At 44.0% G+C, this 24,198-nt stretch overlaps 1 protein-coding gene across 1 annotated transcript; it reads right to left on the bottom strand.

Moving 5' to 3' along the window:
* Window positions 1–861: 861 nt before the first annotated feature.
* dhx33 (DEAH (Asp-Glu-Ala-His) box polypeptide 33) lies at window positions 862–11,234 on the bottom strand. The gene is made up of 12 exons (XM_047378270.1): window positions 10,899–11,234; window positions 10,537–10,697; window positions 8,801–9,028; window positions 8,509–8,679; window positions 8,118–8,303; window positions 7,892–8,003; window positions 5,342–5,501; window positions 5,153–5,241; window positions 4,941–5,068; window positions 4,602–4,805; window positions 4,436–4,522; window positions 862–2,243 (listed from the first exon to the last, which is right to left on the bottom strand). Exons 1-12 carry the CDS (start codon window positions 11,107–11,109, stop codon window positions 1,935–1,937), a joined length of 2,046 nt encoding a protein of 681 aa, XP_047234226.1. The 5' UTR covers window positions 11,110–11,234; the 3' UTR covers window positions 862–1,934.
* Between the last annotated feature and the right edge of the window lie 12,964 nt (window positions 11,235–24,198).

The following is a 24,198-nucleotide window of genomic DNA, read 5'->3' as shown; positions in this document are numbered from 1 at the left end:
ACAGTCAGTGATGGTCTGGGGTGCCGTGTCAGCTGCTGGTGTTGGTCCACTGTGTTTTATCAAGGGCAGGGTCAATGCAGCTAGCTATCAGGAGATTTTGGAGCACTTCATGCTTCCATCTGCTGAAAAGCTTTATGGAGATGAAGATTTCATTTTTCAGCACGATCTGGCACCTGCTCACAGTGCCAAAACCACTGGTAAATGGTTTACTGACCATGGTATCACTGTGCTCAATTGGCCTGCCAACTCTCCTGACCTGAACCCCATAGAGAATCTGTGGGATATTGTGAAGAGAACGTTGAGAGACTCAAGACCCAACACTCTGGATGAGCTAAAGGCCACTATCGAAGCATCCTGGGCCTCCATAAGACCTCAGCAGTGCCACAGGCTGATTGCCTCCATGCCACGCCGCATTGAAGCAGTCATTTCTGCAAAAGGATTCACGACCAAATATTGAGTGCATAACTGTACATGATTATTTGAAGGTTGACGTTTTTTGTATTAAAAACACTTTTCTTTTATTGGTCGGATGAAATATGCTAATTTTGTGAGATAGGAATTTTGGGTTTTCATGAGCTGTATGCCAAAATCATCCGTATTAAGACAATAAAAGACCTGAAATATTTCAGTTAATGTGCAATGAATCTAAAATATATGAATGTTAAATTTTCATCATTACATTATAGAAAATAAAGAACTTTATCACAATATGCTAATTTTTTGAGAAGGACCTGTATATGTCATTCCCAAGATGAATTGATGCTGTATTGTCCGCAAAAGGACAAGGTATATGTGAGCTGGTATGACAATAAAAATCCTTGAATCCTTCTTTGCAAAAATTATGACTCTTAGACACTTGAGTTCTGAACACGTGGAAAATTTAGTTTTTTTTAATAAAAAAAAATTGTGGTTATGCAAGACTATAACAAATCCTCAACATAGACAGTATGCCCTTTCTGAACTTATTCAATGCTTGCATTTACTCTTACAAACTACATGCATGCATGTAAAGTAAAAGTTTCACCCTTAGTTACTCACCCTAACCCTAAGAAATTCAGTCTACATAAAAAACATAGGTTTTGTGATTCTCTGCAGGGACGTCAAAATACATTTGTTGTAGCAGAGTTAAAAAGTGATTATGCATTTTTTCAGGTTACAGTATACATTATACAAACCTGAGTACAGAGTAAGAAAAAAAAAGAAAATTTTCAAAGTAACAAATTGCATTCTAGATTATTGAGTTTTATCTTCATGCACTCACTGCATACATCAGCTGTCAACATACTCAATACCATGTGTGTAACAACTTGTTCAACACACATTAAAGATTAGAGCATGGAGAGAGAAGGCATGCCACATCCTTTCACATGCATGTCAATGTCACACTTATCACATGCACGAACCAACATAGCAAGCGATGCATGTAGAAGTGCCCCCCCATCAGCATATGGAAATATTGTACTTTCATTACATTTGAAAGTTTTCAAGTTTTCTGTTCAATAGATTATAAGTATTTACTGTCTTTGCAGAAAGTTCTAAAAGACCATCTGTATAAACCCAAACTAGCTGCTGAGAAAGTTTAAGACGGCACTGATCTTAGACTCTGAAAAGCTAATGTTTTAAAGGCAAACAAATTCATTGCTATTATTCAGTTACACTGAAATATGCGGCCAGAGTCTGCTTGGCCAGAAATTTGGCAACGTTTTTTTTCTTTGTGAACTGTGCTCCAGTGAAGCTGAAGCAAGTTTAAGAAAATAGCATCACTGGTTTAAAAAAAAATACAGTCACATAGAGCCACGGCCTGGAGGAAGTCAACATGGCGAGGCCCTGATTTGCACAGCTACAGTGAGAAATGCCTGATCCAAGTCAGCAGGGAGGTAGTGGAGCCCGAAAGGTAAACAAGTCCCTTATTTAAGAGTGCGATGTGCATCCTGTTAGCTCCTGGTGATATGCAGCTTCCGGCCAAAGTACTCTGGTGCTGCATCCAGCAGCCAGTCTGCGTCGACCAAACACAGGTCTCTCATGTAGCAGCGGGATGTGTGCAGTAGCTCGTTGAAGACCACATATGCAGGCTTGGCCTGGAAAAGGACGGATGATGGGTGGATGGCAACGACCTGGTGGGAGTCCAGAGCCAAGTAGCTTCCGTCAGGCTGCAGTTCAGCAGCACTGATGAACATCCCGTGGGCGAGGCAGTGGCGGATGTTCCCCGTATCCACCCCACACGACACAAGCTTCAGGTTCAGCTGGGAAAACAAGTACTTAGTTCTTAGTATCCACTCTGATCAAGTAATATAAAACTGAGAATTAAATCACAAATTTAATCATTTAGTCCTAGAAAACTAGGGGGCGCTGGGGGCTCAGTTGTTAGACAGCCGGCACCATCTGGTTCTCTATGCGGTTGTCCTGGGTTTGATACCCGGTATAGAGTCATTTGCTGCATGTCTACCCCTTTCCTCGCTGCTCTCTTTCCTATCTGATTGCTGTACAATGGGGGCCACCAGTTGCAAATATCATTAAGGAAAGAAAGAAATCATAATCTACCTTTTTATTATTACTTAAAGCAAATAAGTAATTTTAAAATACATTTCTCTGACACACAGAGCAATTTAGCTATGCCTCCAGAAAAAGGAATCACCATTACTATTAGTAACAGCAGAGTGAGCCTGCCAGTTGTTAAAAACAGATTGTTTTCTGGTCAAAAAGTACCTTAACTATGAATGTATTGAATGGAAATGTGACCAATAACTGGTAACTAATAAAAAGGGATTAAGCGAGCCCTCTTACTATCAGCCTCTCTTGTAAAAGACTTTTTGCCCCATGATTATAAAACAAAGCGAAACTTGGCTTAAGGGAAGGAAAAACTAATATCTGAGGGGTGAGGACACAACATGGTTCACGACAGGTAGTGCTAGATGACTCAGCAGCCAGACATCAGCTAACCGTAAGTGTTATTTGTGAGCATAAAGTTTCCTAAGTTTGTTTTTACTGTTTATGTGTCCTCTATAAGGACAAAACATCTCCTAACGGCTGTCGAACGTGCGATTACATTAAATCATTAAACCGCTCTCTTCAGCCTCCCCTTTATGTTTACCCACAGAAATTAGCTGTAAACCTTTTTTCCTCAGTGTTTGAGCCAAAGTAATGATACATTGTATATCAGTATCTTGAATTCCCTCCCATGCAGCGTATGTGTAGCGTCAGCTTGAAGTGACTTTTTAGGGCCAACAACATGTTGAATGAAAAACTAACTGTTGACTGAGTAAAAGAGGTTGAGTTTTGTGATGATGTCCTTAGTAAAACATTTTGACGTATCTGTAAACAGTTAAAACTCCAATGAATGAAACAGGAATTGATCATTTGCAGTAAAGTGAGATTTTTAACTGCTTCCATTGACATCTGCTATGTTTACATCACTACAGCCACCCCTGATGATATGAGGTATTCTGGTGACAGTGGATTGGAGAAATGTGCAAGCGCATGCCCACGTGTCACGTGACCATCAAAATTACATTGACGGTCAGAATTACAGTAGACATCCCATCGCCAACCAGACGGCTGACTGAATTTCAATTTTTTTAACTGGTGAGTTGTTACAAGTGGTCGTTCACGACTCTGGTGAATTACAGGCAGACTGGGCTCGGCACAGAGTACTTTCGATCCCTGAGTTGGGTGCCAGTCTGCTAGGTCTCCAAGCTACTGCTACTCAGACAACATTTCGCTTTACTTTCTACTTCTCAATGTACAAATTCCCTCCTAAATCTTCACTTTATGATCTCACATTGTAACAGGAAACTTTGCAGTAACAACTATCATTATGGGTGACCATTGTGTTGGGCATTGATATCAGAGTTTGGTATTTCATATTAAGCGTCATCAATCCCTGATGACTTTTAGCAGGCAGCATTGGTTGACTTGCTTGAGCTTCTTTTTTCTGTTTCTCTATTTGAATGTTCAGTTAAAATAATCTCACAACAGTACAAAATTTCTCCAACTGTAAAATCTGTGAACCAAACAGACCGACTGAGTCAAATTAGTCGATTAAGTTTGTCGATGAAAGCAAAGAGGTTGAAGATAAATGTAGCAGTCAATACAGAAATGGTTTAGAATATGAAAAATGATGTGCTCCTTCCAATTCAATGTGTACAATTGATCAGAATACTGTATTAAACTTTATTAGATTTTCAGTGGCTGCTTCAAACTCTACGTTAAGGGATTCTATGTAGACTGGTTTTAATATCTCACAAGTAAACAAATGATGGAAGCCCAATCTGAACATGGAATCTAGTTTAAACAACAAACAGCTGCAGGTCATGAACACTTCATTTATAAATAAGAGACAGCCTGCGAAATGTAACTCTTAGATTTGATTCTGATAAGTAAGCCCACCTTCTGCACAGCATATTAATTTTAGTCCCAGAGAATAGATGATTTGTACCTTCAGACAGATTTCTCTGAGCTGAGCCTGGACTTCTTTCACCAGACCCATATTCCTGCTGTTGACAAAGTTCTCCCGACACCACTCCTACAACAAACATTTTAAACTAGTTAGCGGCTGTTTTTTTTTTTTGATATTTCTTAAAATCTTTCCTCATCATGCTAACCTTGTTACCGCCGACTTTCTTGAAAGCTCTGTAGATGTTGAGGAGTGTCATGTGGTCTCCCTCACTAGAAGTGAACTTCTTCCGCGCTGCGAGTACCTCTTCCCGCCGGGCCGGAGGGTTGTACAGCACTGTGTCCACTGACAGTAGGGACACAATGCTCAGGATCTCCTCAGAACAACAGAAGTCTGGGGACACCAGGATGGTCTGTGACAGAGCAAACTGGATGAGGAGGTGGTAAACCATATTTGTTTTACATTTGGTTCATGTGGGGCTGTGGGCTCCAAATATTCCTCCATGTTTGTTTTTACAGACAAAGATTATAATAAAGGCTCACTGCACCTTGGCATATCTGGGCTCCAGTGGGAAGCTGGCCATCTTCTTGCCCAGAGCAGTGAGGAGAACCTGCCCGTCCTTCCTCTCCAACGCTCCCAGCAGCTCCAGATGCTCTACAGCAGAGCGGACGGTCTCTGGGTAAAACAGGACACACTAAAACTAACAGATCCAGTGGGTAACCGAAGCTGGACAGCAATGACTAATCAACAGCTTCTTACCTGGAGAAGGTTTAGACATAAAATCAAAATTCATCACATCAGGAATGCCCAGCGCCATAAGCTGCAGCATCACACCAGCCAAGTTACACCTGCAGGACACAAACACACACATAGAGTAAAGCAGCAGTAGGAAAACCTCTTCAATCACTCTGAGCTGAATAATTCGAGCAGACAGGCTCTGTCTCCTACCTCTGGATCTCAGGCACGGTCATGGGAATGAGGTTGTCAAACTCCTGTTCGGTATATAACCGGTAACAGATGCCAGCATCCTCCCTACCAGCCCGGCCGGCTCGCTGCCACGCCTGTGCCTTGGAAACTCGCTGAACCGCCAGCACCTCCAAACCGCTGTCTGATTGGCAAAACACATGGGAACTAAAAAGGTTACCTGGCAGAACAACACTCCCATGATATCTGTGGATTCTAAATACTGTACAAATATACAAGTAGGAATACGTAAAAAACTAACTGTTTTCATAATAGTATCATTCCAATACTATAAGTTCCTAACGATCATCAACAAGCATTTAAATCATAAAATGTAAATCACATTGCTAGTTCCATAAATGACATTTAGGACTCAAGTTACTGACAGAAAGCAGTAACTTGGCATGGAAAAGGTATGTACTTACATTTTGTTATGTTACTAATTTCTATGCATTTTATTGGGATTTTATGTGATAAACCAACACAAGGTAGCACATAATTGTTACAGGTAATTATCCATAATTAAAAAAAAAATGTCATGGTGGTCAACCTAAACTGAAAATCAGTGCGAAGATGGCATAAATCAAAGAAGCAACCAAGAAGAGGCTTATGTTTAACTCTGGGGGAGCTGCAAACATAAACACCACAGGTGGGAAAATCTGCAGAAGCGTCAATTGTTAGTTCTGTACATCAGAAATCTGGCTTTTATGAAAAAAGTCCCAAGAACAAACCATAAGAAGTCCAGATTGCCAAAAGCAATGTAGGTCCCCTACATTGCTTTTAATAAGACCATGTTAAAAAAAAGGGTGACAGAGAACTAACACTGTAGATCATCTTAAACACACAATAACCAATCCGAGACATACAGTTGGCAGCATCGTGCTGTGGGGATGCTTTTCTTCAACATGGGCAGATAGGAAGCAGGATGGAGCTACATACAGAGCGATCCTGGAAGAAAAAGGATTTGATACTGGTGTGGAAGGCCAACTTTTGGAATAGTTTCAACTAAGACTGGCAAGACTTGATAATCGATGTTTCCAGACACTTTATCTAATCTGAATAAGCTGGAGTTATTTAGCAAACAAGAATGGGCAAAGATTTTAGACTCTATTTGTTCAAAACTGGTGGACCTGAGTCAGGGGGGCTGAATACAATCCGTGCCACACTTTTCAGATTTTTAAGTACTCGTACTCGTCGTTTTCCACTTCATCCAGGACCAGGTCACGGGGGCAGCAGACTCAGCAGAGACCCCCAGACGTCCCTCTCCCCAGACACCTCCTCCGGGTGGAGCCCAAGGCGTTCCCAGGCCAGCCGAGAGACATAGTCCCTCCAGCGTCCCCTTGGCCTCCTCCCGGGGAGACGTGCCTGGAACACCTCCAGAGGAAGGCGTCCAGGAGGCATCCGGTATAGATGCCCGAGCCACCTCAACTGGCTCCTCTCAATGTGGAGGAGCAGCGGCTCTACTCCGAGCTCCTCCCGGATGGCTGAGCTCCTCACCCTATCTCTAAGGGAGTGCCCGGCCACCCTACAGAGGAAGCTCATTTCAGCCGCTTGTATCCGGGATCTCGTTCTTTCGGTCATGACCCAAAGTTCATGGCCATAGGTGAGGGTAGGAACGTAGACCCACCGGTAAATTGAGAGCTTCACTTTTCGGCTCAGCTCTCTCTTCACCACAACGGACCGGCACAGTGCCCCCATTACTGTGGCAGCCGCACCGATCCGTCTGTCGATCTCCTGCTCCGTTCTTCCCTCACTCGTGAACAAGACCCAAGATACTAGAACTCCTCCACTTGAAGCAGGAACTCCCCTCCAACCTGAAGAGGACAAGTCACCCTTTTCTGGTCGAGAACCATTGTCTCTGACTTGGAGGAGCTGATCGTCATCCCAGCCGCTTCACTCGGCTGCGAACCGCCACAGTGCATGCTGTAGCTCTTGGCTAGAGGGGGCCAGCAGGACCACATCATCTCCAAAAAGAAGAGACGAAATCCACTGGTCCCCAAACCAGACCCCCTCCAGCCCTCGGCTGCATCTAGAAATCCTGTCCATAAAAGTTATGAACAGGACCGGTGACAAAGGGCAGCCCTGCCAGAGTCCAACATGCACCGGGAACAGGTCCGACTTAGTGCCGGCAATGCGGACCAAACTCCTGCTCCGCTCGTACAGGGACCAGATGGCCCCTAATAAAGGGCCCCCGACTCCGTACTCCTGAAGCACCCCCCACAGGGCACCAAGAGGGACACAGTCGAATGCCTTCTCCAGGTCCACAAAACACATGGAGACCAGTTGGGCAAACTTCCATGAACCCTCGAGTAGCCTGCAGTGGGTGTTAGGTATGAATACTTCTGCAAGGCTCCGTAGAAGTAGAACTGTCTTAAACACACACCACAACTAACAATTCGGCTGTTTAACTCAAAAAAAAAAATCTTTTGTCAAGTTTGAGGTAAGGTCCTTTCAAAGAGACACAAGATTAATATTGGCAGAGAATGAGAAGTACTTTAATTACATGAAAACGTGTGCATGTCTGAAACGTCTCACCAGGATTGAACCGTTTGGCCTTCACCATCCCTGTGTCGATGACGAATTTGATCCCAGAAATTGTGACTGATGTTTCTGCAATATTGGTGGCAAGGATGACCTTCCTGCAGCCCTTAGAACAACAATGTGAAGGAACATCAAGAGATATAATAGGAACTGTAATAATTCAGGCTTTAGATGTCCTGACCTCACAGTTAACTTCCTGAGTGTTTGTGGTTTTGTTTACCTTGGGTGCTGGCTGGAAGACCCTGAGCTGCTGTGCTGGGGGCAGCGATGCGTACAGAGGGAAAACTACCATGGGGCCACAGCTATCAGGAAGATGCTTGGCGATGTCTCTGCATGTCCTGGCCAAAGCCTCGATCTCCTCCTGGCCTGTCATAAACACTAAGATATCATGGGACTGTGGTGCCTCCTGTGGACAAGCAACAGGGACAGCTTGTCAAAAGAAATCATCTACCTACGTATACACACACCAAGACCTCCTTACTCACAACTTCTTTATAATTCAGAAGAAAAGAGGGTCACAAATTAAATGGGTTAAGATTTTGTTTCTCTGCCAGCAGTCCTAACTGACCAAACAAATTTAAAGTGTCTCTGCATCAAATATCAAAGACAACCTGATGGATCTGGAAGACAGAAACGAGTGCAGCCTGCAGATAGTCCGACTGGGGCTGCTTGGTGTAGTAGATCTGAATGGGATGCTGTCTCCCCTCAAGGTACAACACAGGCGACTTGTTGAAGTACTCTGAGAACAAATCCACATCCATCGTGGCAGACATCACAATGACCTGCAGAGAGAAGCTGCTTTTCAGATGTCTGAAGAGAAACTCCGAGAACAGGAATGATGAGAAAGATGTTTTTGATGACGGGAAATAGTGGAACAAGAGCAGCCGACAGCGTGCCTCTCACCTTCAAGGGAATCTTGTTCAGCTCCCTGCGCCTGCGCTGAGCGGTCTTCACCACACCAAACAACACATCTGTGTGCACGGTGCGCTCGTGAGCTTCATCCAGGATCACCACAGTGTAGCGCAGCAGCAAGGGGTCTCCAATGGCCTCGCGCAGGAGCATCCCATCGGTCATGAACTTCAGCTTCGTCTCAGGTGAGGTGACATCTTCAAAACGCACCGTGTAGCCAACCTTAAACAAGTAATATAAATGTAGCAGTGAGATTTATTTATCTCTGTGTTTTAAGGTGAAATCTATTATGCATTAACAGCTACAGCCTTGCAAAAGTATTTAGAATTTTTGAACTTTTTCACATTCATCCTGTTTCAACCAGAAACGTCAATGCACTCTACTATACTTATATGTGATATAACAATATAAAGAAGTAGATAATTATGAAGTGGAAAAGTAATGATACGCGGCTTTCAGTTTTTTCTTTTTACTAATTAAAATCTGAAAGGTTTGGGTTGGATTTTCATTCAGACCCTGTGAGTCACTCCTTTATTTAACTACCTTTTACTGCTGAGGACCTTTTGGAGTGTGTCTCTACCAGCTTTGGACATTTAGAGACTGAACGTTTTGCCCATTCCTCTTTGCAAAATCACAGTTAAACTTTTGCAATACACACTGAATTGGATGTAGGTCTAAACTTTGACTGGGCCACTCAAACACATGAATATGTTACGACCTAAACAATTTAATTGTAGATTTGGGAGGAGATTGTTCTACTGGAAGGTGAATGGCCACTCCGGACACAACTCTCTTCTAACAGGTTGTCTTCCACGATTGCCCTGTATTTAGTTTCATCCATCAGCACCAACTCTGATCAGCTTCCCTGTCCCTGCTGACAAAAGAATCCCCACACGGACAACACGATATTAGTAGATTAACTAGAAAACTTCAAAGAAATTTAGATAGGGCCTGCTTCGTGGTGCGTGCTTCTCGGAACAGAGTCCCAGTGTGCATCAGGATTGAGGGTAGAAGGCAAAGATATCCGCCTAGACCTGTTCTTGTTTCACCAGTAAGGCCATTGCTTCGCAAGGCCAATCACTGCTCTCCTTGCATTGCTATGGCAGGCCCCAATAATTGATCGTGAGGTTACCGATAAAAGCCGTCTTAGAAACACCTGTCGTGATGAATCCAGAATTTCCTGACTCTGCTTTCAGCACTCTTTGTGACCTTTATTATGTAGGGGACTGTAATCATTGTCAAGTGTGGATGTTTGCTGCCGTGAGACTCCATTCACCAGGCTGAATATATTATAAGGCTGCAAAATGTGAACTTGGGACATTTAATATTAATCAGGAAAAACAGTTCTCTGTGATATTAATACAGACATTCTAATGATGATATATTTGCTATATATTGCACAACCCTAATCCCCACAGCATAATGCTGCCACCACCATGTAAAATAGTTTGAAGGTGTGTGAAGGGTAATGTCAGGTGTCTGCCACATAGGTCATTGCATGTGGGCCAAAATATGACATCTTATTCCAACCAAAATACCTTATGATGGCATCTGGTAACACTGGATTATTTTGAAAGGTTTCAGTGTATAGGGGTGTGAAGACATAATGTTTTACAGATTAATGTCCCACTTTGAGTTGGTCTATGACATAGGTTTTGTCAAAACATATGGAAATGTTTTAGGGGCATGAATTATTTTTGCAAGGCAGTGTGTGTGGCTCCAGTAAATACCAGCTTCCCAAGCTGAGTCCTCTTCTCCTCGGCCACCCTTCCTGCCAGTGAGATTGCAGCAACCCGACGTGGTTGGGTGATGGCGATCAAGCCCTGCCTCCCGATGCCAGCTTCAAACAGGTACTGAGGGATCTGAGTGGTCTTCCCAGAGCCAGTCTCACCTGTAGGAATAGAATGAATGACAAAACCAGAGAAACTATATCATCTTAACAAGACATCCCATCAGGGCAAGCATCTTTGAATTATTATGCAGAAATAATTCCCAAAAGTTACAATACATTAGCATTTCATAGCGTGATTTCCTCTGTTTTATCAGTAATCATGTGGTAATAAAGCGAATAGCGGCTCTGGCTGTATTTTACCTATAACAATAGCATTATGAAGCCGTCTTAGCTCGTTCAGTAGCCGAGGTTTCGCCTGGTAGATTGGAAGCTGTTTCCTCTGGACGTCAATCGGCGTGGTCACATTTCCCTTTCTGGGCAGCAGCATTCCAGGTTTATTCTTCTCCAGGCGGAAAAACACGGACCCCGGCTTGAATTTTTTAGCCGGGGGAGGGTCGGGGTCGTGGGGCATGGTCTGAAGGAAGTGACCGTGATAAGAGAACCTCGGGGGTTTCTTGTTTTGATGAGCAGAAAGGTTGAAAAGTTTCCTCGTGCTCGCTGACTGGACGCGCGAGCGTCAATGCGGATGTTTTGCTACATCTGCAAAAACGTCACCACGTGGTCCGACTCAGCGCACACGTTTGACGTCACCGGCTCGCATTTTTCAGTAATATGTTTCGAGCTAAATATATTTTATTTAAATAAAATTCTACTAAATACACAAAAATAGTGTCAAAACAAAGAAACGAAGGGGTATTAATTAGGAACTCAGTCATAAAGACATTACATTTTAAACCATTATTTACCTGCTAAACATGAGCGTTTTGTAGTCTCGCGTTACTTTAAACAAATGTGTTTCATCACATTGATAAAATTATAATGGTGTTGTTCCACCTAATGTTAGCCAAAAATGTGAACATAGGTGCTTTTCAGTATTTTCCAGCAGATGGCGACAGATACCATCAAACAAACAGCTTCGTTTAGAAATATCTCATAATGTTTACTTTTCAGCAGAATTACTTCAATTTAGTGTGATTCTGATCATCCAACACATTGTAGAATGAGTTAAATATAACCAGAGTCATTTCAAAACGCAGTCTTCAAACAACAATTTCATTTATTAGGGGGAAACTCTCCGCACCAATCTAATCCTGTGTGAAAAGATTATTTGCCTCAACCCTAATAATTGGTTGTGACACCCATGGCAGTTGCAGCTGCCACCAAAAGTTTGTAATAACTGGCAGTGAGTCTATCATATCCTGTAGAGGAATTTTGGCCCACTCTTCTTTGCAGAATTGTTTTAGTCAGTCACATCGGAGGAGTTCCAAGCACGAACAGCTTGTTGAAGGTCCTGCTTAACCCAAGGGTGCTTAAGCGTCAGGCCACAAGTTGATGGCAGGAGATTCTTAGAATTCGTGATTCCATTAATTATGGCTAGCAGTCCAACTCCAGAAGCAGCAAAGCAGGCACCGACCATCAAACTATCAACACTGATATTCTCTGAAAATGATGTAATGGGACTCGCACCTTCCAAAACGTTTCATCAGTACACAGAATGTTTTCCACAAAATCTTGGGGATTATTAAAAAATATATATATTTTTTTAGCAAATACTGAGTACAAGCAAAAAAACAAAACAAACAAAAAAAAAGAAATCTGTAAGGGAAATTCGGATTCCTGCTTGTTCCAACTTCTACAGAAACACTATTGATGAAGGATTTGGATATAGACTTCTTCCTAAATGTCCTTATTAATTATCGGAATGTTTTTTTTTTTTGGCCCTAAATGTATAAAACCATTATCCAGCTGTCATTTAGAGTGTTTTAATGGTCTCCTGCTGTATCACAAATAATTGAAGATTAGTATACCATGTTAATGCCTTTCATATTTGATCTGCCAATTTAATTGAATTTAATGTAATTTTTCAGTTTTAGTAAATTAATAAAATCTTTTCATTGTTTCCTCCCTGAATCTCTTATTTGATTTTCTTGTCATCTCCCCTCTATATTCAGTGATATCCTATTTAAACTAATCTCTTGAGTTATTTGTTTGTGGAACTACAGTTTTATTTGCCACATTCTGCTGTGTATAATTTTTATTCTTGTAAAGAAAATAAACATCTCTGAGTGCCCTGATCACTAGTAGCGTCAACATGGCTTCAGCTTTCCATAATGTGTTTGTCCGTCTGGTACTGGTACTCCCACAGGATTATGGCCCTGATATTTTGCACCACCTTTGACAGTGACACCTTGGAAATGTTTTCAACGCATACACCCATGTCACCATTCCTCCCAACTGAACATGACATTCAGGGGTAAAATGCAGACTGGAAAACAGCGTGGAACTTTCTCCCAAATGCCCCTCCTACTTACTGTGTGCACCATAGGTCTGCCTAATAAGGCTTTATTTTTTATTGCTCCTAAGAGTTAAGCTTCTCTATACACCTTGTGTATGTTGCTGTTTTCCCCTTATGAAAGGACTGTTGCCAAATGGGAAACTGTACAACATGGTGTATGATTGACTGTGTGAACCATTTGTGGTTGGTGCACATTTTACAGCAGTCTCTCCAGTGTAGACACAGGATTGTTTTGGGTGGTAACTTTAAAAGTTCCTCTTAGTTTTTATCTTCCACCCAGGGCATTTAAAATGCTGTAGATGAGCCACCGGGCACTTCCCAGCATCATCTTCTAGGCTGCAAATATCTGAAATATGAATAAAGAAATGATTGAAAAGATACATTTTAGCCTACTTTTGATTGCCTGTATTATATAACATGTGCAGTCTTAAGAAAAAATAGGACATACCATTAAATATTTGGCTCTTGATAAACAAATCTTAATATTTTGATGTTTCATTTCTTTTTTATATCTGGAAAACAAAGTGTTTTATTGTTCTTAAACAACAAAAATAACATTGTTGTCATGATTTGTAGATGTTTGAGTTTTGTTCTGGGTCTTGCCTCTGATTGTTATTGTTTATGCTTTCCAGGCAGTGCTTTATTAGTTGTTTCCTTAAGGTTTGCTTTCTTAATCAATCTGTTTATGGTGCATTTTAGTTCTATTAGTTCTGTAAGATGTATCCTTTGGTTTCATTGTGATATTTCTCTGTTTTGTTCCAGTCATGTTTTAATTTCTTGCTCTGTCACTGCCATTGTAATCAGCTTCATTTTGGTCCACCTGCTTTATGCCAATCAGTCTCCCCGTCTCACCTGTGTGTCGCGCTATTTATACTGTTCATGCCTGCATCTGCTTCCTTCAGCCTGCTTCCTTCAGCCTGCTGTTAGTTGTCCTTTGTGTTACATTTTTCATTTTTCACTTACCACGCTGCCTCTGCCGCCTGTCTTCGGGTCCAACTCCGAAAGCCACCCCTTCCTGACAATTGTTTTGCCATTAAAACGAGAGATAATAAAAAACTATATATTCTTTTCTAATTGAGTAAAAAGTTGCCCTGTGATGGACTGGCGACCTGTCCAGGGTGTACCCTGCCTCTCGCCCATAGACTGCTGGAGATAGGCACAAGCTTCCCCGCGACCCACTATGGAAGAAGCGGTAGAAAATGACTGACTGACTGACTGAGTAAAAAGTTAGTACACCCTGCTCCCTAGAAACAAGTGGTACCTACTTTGGCTGACATTACTTTTTGAGGGGTTTCTTCATGTACCAGCTGTTTCAAGTCAACTCACAGCATCTCAGTGAGTTTAAGATCTGGGCTTTGACTCAGACCAGGACTTTTTATTTCTTAATTCTCAGCCAGTCTTCGGGGGATTAGTTTTGGGTCATTGTTATGTTGCAGCACCCAGCTTTGCTTCTGCTTTAATTTTTCTATGAGCTTATGTGTCATCGCAGTGACACATAAAGCTTATAGTTTTAAGATTACAGACCATTTTGTCAGTCACTAGGTGGCTGATCTAATGTAAAGCACAAGGAAAAGGTGGCAGTGATAAACTTTCAGTAACTACTCTGATTGTTCAGTTAGATTCAGAAAAAGTTTCTCATTCTTACTTGTTCATAGATTTTTCTTGATGCTGTGATTTCATATGTTTATGTACACATTAATGTGAAAAAATATTTATATGACTTAATGACTTTTAACAAATCCAATATGAGCATTCATGTTGTTGCTGTCTACAACCACTGGTCTCTGAATCCTGAAGTCAGGCATTAGTTTTGCCATCATGGTTACAAACTAATGCCTGAACGGTGTGTGTTTCAGCTCTAGAGACCTCCTATCGTATCAGAAGGAAAATGGTAGTAAAATTATGTTTTCCTACACTTCCTCTTTAATCTACATCATCCAGACATTAAGCTTTTATGAAATAAGGGGGAAAGACTTCTAGAATACCTTGATTATGTGCCAAACCAGATCTCCTGTTGAAGCACGTATCTCCATCCCTTACGGCGTCACTTTTAAAGATGTTTTTTCAAGCTCTGGATAGTTGCATTTGGAGAAAGCAGTTCAAGCACCAACCTGCTTACTGATTGCAGAGAAATAGGTGCTAATAAGTTATACTCTGGAAATTGGGCAACAAATTCCTGTTGGGTGACTTCACCAGAAATGCTTCACTCTGACCTGTAATTGATTTGTCTTTCTCTTTAGGCTTTATGCTTTACCTCAACCTGTTTAGCTTTAGTTTTTACCAGACAAAAAATTTCCTGTGAGACAACCTGGCAGGATGATCTTTCTTGCTGAGACGACCTTGCAGTAAAGATAATCTCTGTCTTACTACTTTAGCAATACCCACCCATACAATGTTGTTATTAGATGAGCTATCAACCTCAGAGCTTTGTACTCGGCTCTGCAAGCTTATGTGATGTTTGTATTTAAGCTTCAGGAGGGAAAACCTCTCAGAGTTTGACTAGTTTATATTCCTAAGAGGCTGAATCCTGCCAACCCTTGTAATCTATAGGTTTTAATTTAGAACCATTTTTTCAATTTTAGCACATCATTTCCACTTTGACAATACAGAGCTCCACAGAAACTGTATAATTCACACTCATCAGGCATAAGAATATGACCATCTGTGTAATAGTGTGTTGGTCCCCCTCTTTTGCTGTCAAAATAGCCCTGACCTGTCAAAGCATGGGCTCTGCTACTGAAGGTATGCTGTGTCTGGCCACAAGTTGTTAGCAGCAGATACTTTAAGTCATGATTTTGTCGGCTTAGTCAACACTGCAAACTCCTGTTGTTCTCCTTAAACCATTTCTAAAACCTTAGTAAATGTCGGTTTTTACTAAAAGCTTAGTATATCATACATCAGTTTCTGTGAGGACATGTGTGTGTTGACCAAGACCTTCTGCACCTTTGGGAACAATAAGCCATGGTTTACTCCACACCTCAGGAATCTGCGCAGGGAAAAGGAAGAAGCTCACAGCAGTGGAGATTGGGCACGGTACAGGCAGGCCAGGAACAGACTAACAAAAGAGATCAAAGCAGCTAAGAGAAGCTACAGTGAGAAGCTGAAAAACAGCCTTTCTACTGGTGACGCTTCAGCTGTATGGACCGGTCTGAGAAACCTGACTGCCTACAAGTTTACAAGAGCCCCTCCACCCATCCTGAACAGAGTCGTCTCCTGGCCAACCGTCTGAATGGCTTCTACTGCAGACATGACAAGAAGACATTCACACCTCAAATCATCCCCTCTACATCCCATTCAGGAACAAATTTGACCCATAAAACAACCAACCCCCCACCATCAGATCCTCTGCCTGCACTAAAGATCTCAGAGGAAGATGTAAACAGGCTCTTTCAGCGCATGAAAACAAAGAAAGCTGGAGGACTTGATAACGTCTCCCCATCATGTCTGAAAGCCTGCGCACATCAACTTGCTCCGATCTTCACAAGGATCTTCAACAAATCACTGGAGAAATGTGAGGTCCCCTCCTGCCTCAAACCATCCACATTCATCCCGGTTCCCAAGAAACCCACCATTGTAGGATTAAATGACTACAGGCCTGTAGCCCTGACGTCTGTGGTCATGAAATCCTTTGAGCGGCTGGTGTTGAAGCACCTGAAAGACATCAAAGACCCCCTGCTGGACCCCCTGCAATTTGCTTACCGAGCAAACAGGTCGGCAGATGATGCTGTTAACTTAGGTCTACACTTCATCCTGCAACACCTCGACCATCTAGGGATATACGCCAGGATCCTGTTTGTAGACTTCAGCTCGGCCTTCAACACTATCATACCAGACATCCTCCACCAGAAGCTCACCCAGCTCAATGTCCCAGCCTCCACCTGTCAGTGGATCAACAGCTTCCTGACGGACCGACAGCAGCAGTTGAGACTGGGGAGCATCTTCTCCCGATCCAGATCAATAAGTACTGGTGCCCCCCAGGGGTGTGTTCTATCCCCACTCCTCTTCTCTCTGTACACAAATGACTGCACCTCATTGGACTCGTCCGTGAAACTCCTTAAGTTTGCAGATGACACCAATATCATTGGACTGATCCAGGACGGTGATGAGTCTGCATACAGACAGCAGGTGGATCGGCTGGTACACTGGTGCAGTCAGAACTACCTTGAACTGAACCCACTCAAGACTGTGGAAATGGTGGTGGACCTTCGGAGAACACCACCCCCATACACCCCCCTCACCATCCTCAACAACACTGTATCGGCCGTGAACCACTTCAGGTTCTTAGGAACCACCATCTCTGAGGACCTGAGATGGTCTTCACACATAGACAGTTTGAAAGAAGGCCCAGCAGAGACTGTACTTCCTGAGGCAACTCAAGAAGTTCAACCTTCCACAGGAGCTGTTGGTCATCTTCTACACTGCCATCATTCAGTCTGTCCTGTCTTCATCCATCTCAGTGTGGTTTGGCTCATCCACAAAACAGGACAGGTCCAGACTGCAACGAATAATCAGGACTGCAGAGAGAATAATCAGGGCTGACCTTCCCTCCATCCAGAACTTATACAGGTCTAGGGTCAGGAAAAGAGCTGCTAAAATCTCTGCAGACCCCACACACCCTGCACATAAACTGTTTAGAGTTTTACCTTCAGACCGCCGCTACAGAGCACTGTTCACTAAAACCAGCCGCCACAGAGACAGTTTCTTCCCCCAGGCTGTTTCTCTGATGAACATTTAATAGAGTATAAAACAACAGCATACAGATGTTGCAAATGCACCTTTTTTGTTAGGTATGCGTATATTGTACATTGTAAATTGTAAATTTGTATATTCTGTAATGCAAAAACAGAACAAAAGAGCAAAGTGTACCGGAGGCAAATTCCTTGTTTGTATGTACGAACTTGGCAATAAAGTTGATTCTGATTCTGATATAAAACTGTGTGGCGGGATTTATTATCCTGCTGAAAAAGCCCATCTTCTTTAATTTGGGTCTTCAGCTGGGGCAGCTAGAATTGGGTGCAGTCTCTTTTGAAGAACAATGAATGGAAAACCAAAGGTGAAAAGCAAACTATCTCTGTACTGGACAGCTGAAATATCAAAAATGATGTTTGTGTTGACGAATCAGATTTTTGTTGGCCATGACGTTTGTATTTTTACTGTTGCACAGTGAAGAACCAATGGCACCATGGTCCACCATCAAAGCTAATGATGTAGCTTCTGAGGAGCTTCTCAAAATACTTCATGATGATCAGTCATACAGTACCCTTCAAGTGTAGGTCCTGCTGCCTATCTGGGATTCACCTCCTTCACTTCAACCTCCCATCAGTGTAGTGAAGTACAGTGAAGTAGCTGCTGCCAGCTAATGAAGGCAGTGTAGTTGCATCTGATGTCCTCTTTCAAAGTGAGAAAAAAGTGGTAACCTAAGCGTCTCCAACCACATATATACACTGCTCAAAAAAATAAAGGGAACACTCAAATAACACATCCTAGATCTGAATGAATGAAATATTCTCATTGAATACTTTGTTCTGTACAAAGTTGAATGTGCTGACAACAAAATCACACAAAAATCATCAATGGAAATCAAATTTATTAACCAATGGAAGCCTGGATTTGGAGTCACACACAAAATTAAAGTGGAAAAACACACTACAGGCTGATCCAACTTTGATGTAATGTCCTTAAAACAAGTCAAAATGAGGCTCAGTATTGTGTGTGGCCTCCCTACAACGCCTGGCCAGGCTCCTGATGAGACAGCGGATGGTCTCCTGAGGGATCTCCTCCCAGACCTGGACTAAAGCATCCACCAACTCCTGGACAGTCTGTGGTGCAACGTGATATTGGTGGATGGAGCGAGACATGATGTCCCAGATGTGCTCAATCAGATTCAGGTCTAGGGAACGGGCGGGCCAGTCCAAGTCCAAGGGGTCTGAGGATCTCATCTCGGTACCTAATGGCAGTCAGGCTACCTCTGGTGAGCACATGGAGGGCCGTGCAGCCCTCCAAAGAACTGCCACCCCACACCATTTCTGACCCACTGCCAAACCGGTCATGCTGAAGGATGTTTCAGGCGGCAGATCGCTCTCCACGGTGTCTCCAGACTCTGTCACGTGTGTTCAGTGTGAACCTGCTTTCATCCGTGAAGAACACAGGACGCTAGTGGCGAATTTGCCAATCCTGGTGTTCTCTGGCAAATGCCAAGCGTCCTGCACGGTTTTGGGCTGTGAGCACAACCCCCATTTGAGGACGTCAGGCCCTCATACCATCCTCATGGAGTCAGTTTCTAACCGTTTGTGCAGACACATGCACATTTGTGGCCTGCTGGAGGTCATTTTGCAGGGCTCTGGCAGTGCTCCTCCTGTTCCTCCTTGCACAAAGGTGAAGGTAGCAGTCCTGCTGCTGGGTTGTTGCCCTCCTACGGCCTCCTCCATGTCTCCTGGTGTATTGGTAGCGCCTCCAGGCTGTGGACACTACGCTGACAGACACAGCAAACCTTCTTGCCACAGCTTGCATTGATGTGCCATCCTGGATGAGCTGCACTACCTGAGCCACTTGTGTGGGTTGTAGAGTCCGTCTCATGCTACCACGAGTGTGAAAGCACCACCAACATTCAAAAGTGACCAAAACATCAGCCAATAAGCATAGGTACTGAGAAGTGGTCTGTGGTCCCCACCTGCAGAACCACTCTTTTATTGAGTGTGTCTTGCCAATCTCCAAAGATTTCCCCCTGTTGTCTATTCCATTTGCACAACAGCATGTGAAATTGATTGTCAATCAGTGTTGCTTCCTAAGTGGACAGTTTGATTTAACAGAAGTTTGATTTGCTTGGAGTTATATTGTGTTGTTTAAGTGTTCCCTTTATTTTTTCGAGCAGTGTACTGTATATATCTGTATACAACCCCAAATTCCACTGAAGCTTAGACGTTATGTAAAACGTAAATAAAAACAGAATACAATGATTTGCAAATCCTTTTCAACCTATATTCAATTGAATACACTACAAAGACAAGATATTTAATGTTCAAACTAATAAACTTCATTGTTTTTTGCAAATATTCACTCATTTTGAATTTGATGCCTGCAACACGTTCCAAAGAAGTTGGGACAGGGACAACAAAAGACTGGAAAAGTTGAGGAATGCTCAAAAAACACCTGTTTGAAACATTCCACAACATCTCTCATCATACAATTGCTAGAAAGTTTGGGATTTCATCATCTACAATCCATAATATCATCATAATATTCAAATAATCTGGATAAACCCAAATGAAAAACCAGCAATGAATGCCAGTGACCTTCGACCCCTCAGGAGGCACTGCATTAAAAACCGACATCATTCTGTAACAGATATTACCATGAGAGCTCAGGAACACTGCAGAAAACCATTATCAGCTAACACAGTTCATCACTACATCTACCAGTGCAAGTGAAAACTCTACTATGTAAAGCCAAAGCCACATATCAACAACACCCAGAAACCTCACTGGCTTCTCTGAGCCTGAGCTAATCTGAGGTGGACTAATACAAAGTGGAAAGTGTGCTGTGGTCTGACGAGTCCACATTTCAAATTCATTTTGGAAATCATGAACGTTGTGTCCTCCGGGCCAAAGAGGAAAAGGACTGTCTGGACTGTGTCTGGACTCAGCGCAAAGTTCAAAAGCCAGCATCTCTGATGCTATGGGGGTGTGTTAGTGCCCATGGCATGGATAACTGTACATCTGTGAAGGCACCATTATTGCTGAAAAGTACATACAGGTTTTGGAGTAACATATGCTGCAACACCTTTTTCAGGGACTATAAGGAAATGCCAAGCCACATTCAGTTTGTGTTACAACAGCTTGGCTTCTTAGTAAAAGAGTTCTGGTACTAGACTGGCCTGCATGCAGTCCAGATGTGTCTTTCACTGAAAATGTGTGGTGCATTATGAAGAGCAAGATACGACAACGGAGCCCCCAGACTGCTGATCATCTAAAGTTGTGCATCAAGCAAGAATGGGAAAGAACTCCACCTACAAAGCATCAACAGTTGGTGTCCTCAGTTCCCAAATGCTTTTTGAGTGATAAAAGGAAAGGTGATGTACTCGTACTCATACTCATCGCCTTCCGCTTATCCAGGACCGGGTCGCGGGGACAGCAGACTCAGCAGAGACACCTAGACGTCCCTCTCCCCAAACACCTCCTCCAGCTCCTCCGGGGGGAACCCAAGGCGTTCGCAGGCCAGACGAGAGACATAGTCCCTCCAGCGTGTCCTGGGCCATCCCCTGGGCCTCCTCCCGGTGGGACGTGCGCCGAACACCTCCCGAGGAAGGCGTCCAGGAGGCATCCGGAATAGATGCCCGAGTCACCTCAACTGGCTCCTCTCGATGTGGAGGAGCAGCGGCTCTACTCTGAGCCCCTCCTGGATGGCCGAGCTCCTCACCCTATCTCTAAGGCCACCCTATGGAGGAACCTCATTTCAGCTGCTTGTATCCGGGATCTCGTTCTTTCGGTCATGACCCAAAGTTCATGGCCATAAGTGAGGGTAGGAACGTAGAATCGGTAAATCCAGAGCTTTGCTTTTCGGCTCAGCTTTCTCTTCACCACGACGGATCGGCACAGTGCCCCCATTACTGCAGCACCCGCACCGATCCGTCTGTCGATCTCCTGCTCCATTCTTCCCTCACTTGTGAACAAGACCCCGAGATTCCTGGAGGCAGGAACTCCCCTCCAACCTGAAGAGGACAAGCCACCCTTTTCCGATTGAGAACCATGGCCACGGACTTGGAGGAGCTGATCCTTATCCCAACCGCTTCACACTCAGCTGCGAACCGCCCCAGCGCATGCTGTAGGTCTTGGCTAGAGGGGGCCTGCAGGACCATGTCATCTGCAAAAAGAAGAGACAAAATCCTCTGGTACCCAAACCAGACCCCCTCCGGCCCTTGGCTTAACCTGGAAATCCGTCCATAAAAGTTATGAACAGGACCAGTGACAAAGGGCAGCCCTGCCAGAGTCCAACATGCATCGGGAACAGGTCCGACTTAGTGCCGGCAATGCGAACCAAACTCCTGCTCCGCTTGTACAGAGACCGGATGGCCCCTAATAAAGGGCCCCTGACTCCATACTCCTGGAGCACCCCCGACAGGGCATTACAGGGGACACATTCGAATGCGTTCTCCAGGTCCACAAAACACATGTAGACCGGTTGGGCAAACTCCCATGAACCCTCGAGTAGCCTGTAGAGGGAATAGAGCTGGTCCGGTGTTCCACGACCAGGACGAAAACCACACTGCTCCTCCTGAAGCCGAGGTACGACTATCGACCGGACTCTCCTCTCCAATACCTTGGCGTAGGCCTTACCAGTGAGGCTGAGGAGTGTGATCCCCCTGTAGTTGGAACACACCCTCCGGTCACCCTTCTTATGAAGGGGGACCACCACCCCAGTCTGCCAGTCTAGAGGCACTGTCCCCGACCGCCACGCAATGTTGAAGAGGTGTGTCAACCATGACAGCCCCACAACATCCAGAGACTTGAGGTACTCAGGGCGGATTTCATCCACCCCCGAAGCCCTGCCACTGCTGAGCTTTTTAACCACCTCGGTGACTTCAGCCTGGTTGATGAAAGAGTCCAACCCCGAGTCCCCAGCCTCTGTTTTCCACCAGGGAATGCGTGATGGCAAGACCGAGGAGATCCTCTAAGTACTCCTTCCACCGCCCGATAATGTCCCCAGTCGAGGTCAGCAGCTCCCCACCCCCACTGTAATCAGTGTTGGCGAAGCACTGCTTCCCCCTCCTGAGGCGCCGGGCGGTGTGCCAGAATCGCTTCGAGACCAACCGGTAGTCCTTCTCCATGGCCTCACCAAACTCCTCCCAGGCCCGAGATTTTCCCTTACTGCAGGTGTCCACCACCGGGTTCGGGGATTGCCGCTGCGACAGGCACCACAGACCTTACGGCCGCAGCTACAGGCAGCAGCATCGACAATAGATGCGGAGAACATGGTCCACTCGGACTCTATGTCTCCAACATCCTCTGGAATCTGGTCAAAGCTCTCCCGAAGGTGGGAGTTGAATACATCCCTGGCCGAGGGCTCTGCCAGGCGTTCCCAGCAGACCCTCACTATGCGCTTGGGCCTGCCAAGTCTGTCTAGCTTTATCCTCCTCCAGCGGATCCAACTCACCACCAGGTGGTGATCAGTGGACAGCTCAGCCTCTCTCTTCACCCAAGTGTCCCAGCTCGTTTGGTAAGTGTTGCAAGCATCAAATTCAAAATGAATGAATATTTGCAGAAAAAAAACCAAACATAGTTCATTAGTTTGAGCATTAAATATCTTGTCGCTACAGGGCTGCACGGTGGCGTAGTGGGTAGCACTGTGACCTTGGAACAAGAAGGTCCTAGGTTTGACTCCCAGCCAGGGGTCTTTCTGCATGTAGTTTGCATGTTCTCCCCGTGCATGTGTGGGTTCTGACCAGGTACTCCGGCTTCTTCCCACAGTCCAAAGACATGCCTGTTAGGTTAATTGGTCTCTAAAAATTGCCCTTAGGTGTATGAATGAGTGTGTGCATGGTTGTTTGTGTGTTGCCTTGTGAAGGACTGGCAACCTGTCCTCGGTGTACCCCACCTTCTGCCCATAGACTGCTAGTGCGACCCACTATGGAAGATGCGGTATAGAAAATGACTGACTGACTAAATTTCCTACATTATGATCTTAAAATAATGCTTTGAATAATGTAATTTGTCATAAAAGCAAAATGTAAATAACACAGACAAAGATAACAGCAGTCATGTAAACCCAGAGTCCTATGTGACAGATTAGATTAAAATAGTTACATTCCCCCTACCTGTTGGTATGTTTTATTTTAATACAACAATTCTGTTTTATGTGAATAGTTCATCAGGCTCCATGTCTGTTATTGATACAAAGAGTTGGAAGAAGCATGTAGTGGCAGCAGTTTGCCAACCGAAGGCGTCTGAAATTCAGTGGGCTCTCCTACCGCAGCAAGCCAACAGCAATAGTGTTGTAACGGCTGTGGGAGGGAGCGTTCACTGATACTTTGTATCTGTCTTTAACAGTTGTGAAGAATAAAATAACTCGCAAAATCCACACTGAATGATTATTTAGTGTGCAACACCTACATGCTGGATATGAAGGAATTTTAAACAAAGCCTCAGCCTTCTGTGTGAATCGTCTATCTGCCTGTATCTCTTTAAAAAACAACCAGATTCCACAGATTAT

The sequence above is a fragment of the Girardinichthys multiradiatus genome, chromosome 11, assembly GCF_021462225.1.
Source record: "Girardinichthys multiradiatus isolate DD_20200921_A chromosome 11, DD_fGirMul_XY1, whole genome shotgun sequence".
Lineage (NCBI taxonomy): Eukaryota > Metazoa > Chordata > Actinopteri > Cyprinodontiformes > Goodeidae > Girardinichthys > Girardinichthys multiradiatus.
Note: the sequence above shows the minus strand (reverse complement) of the source record. Positions and strands in the feature narration are given on the sequence as shown.

Excerpts from the sequence above, each read along its gene's own strand:
- dhx33 (XM_047378270.1), bottom strand. The coding sequence starts at position 11,109 with ATGCCCCACGACCCCGACCCTCCCCCGGCTAAAAAATTCAAGCCGGGG. Across the intron at positions 8,680-8,800 it reads TGAACAAGATTCCCTTGAAG|GTCATTGTGATGTCTGCCAC; the intron begins GTGAGAGGCACG and ends TTCTCTCTGCAG. Across the intron at positions 5,502-7,891 it reads GGCCAAACGGTTCAATCCTG|ACAGCGGTTTGGAGGTGCTG; the intron begins GTGAGACGTTTC and ends TTTGCCAATCAG.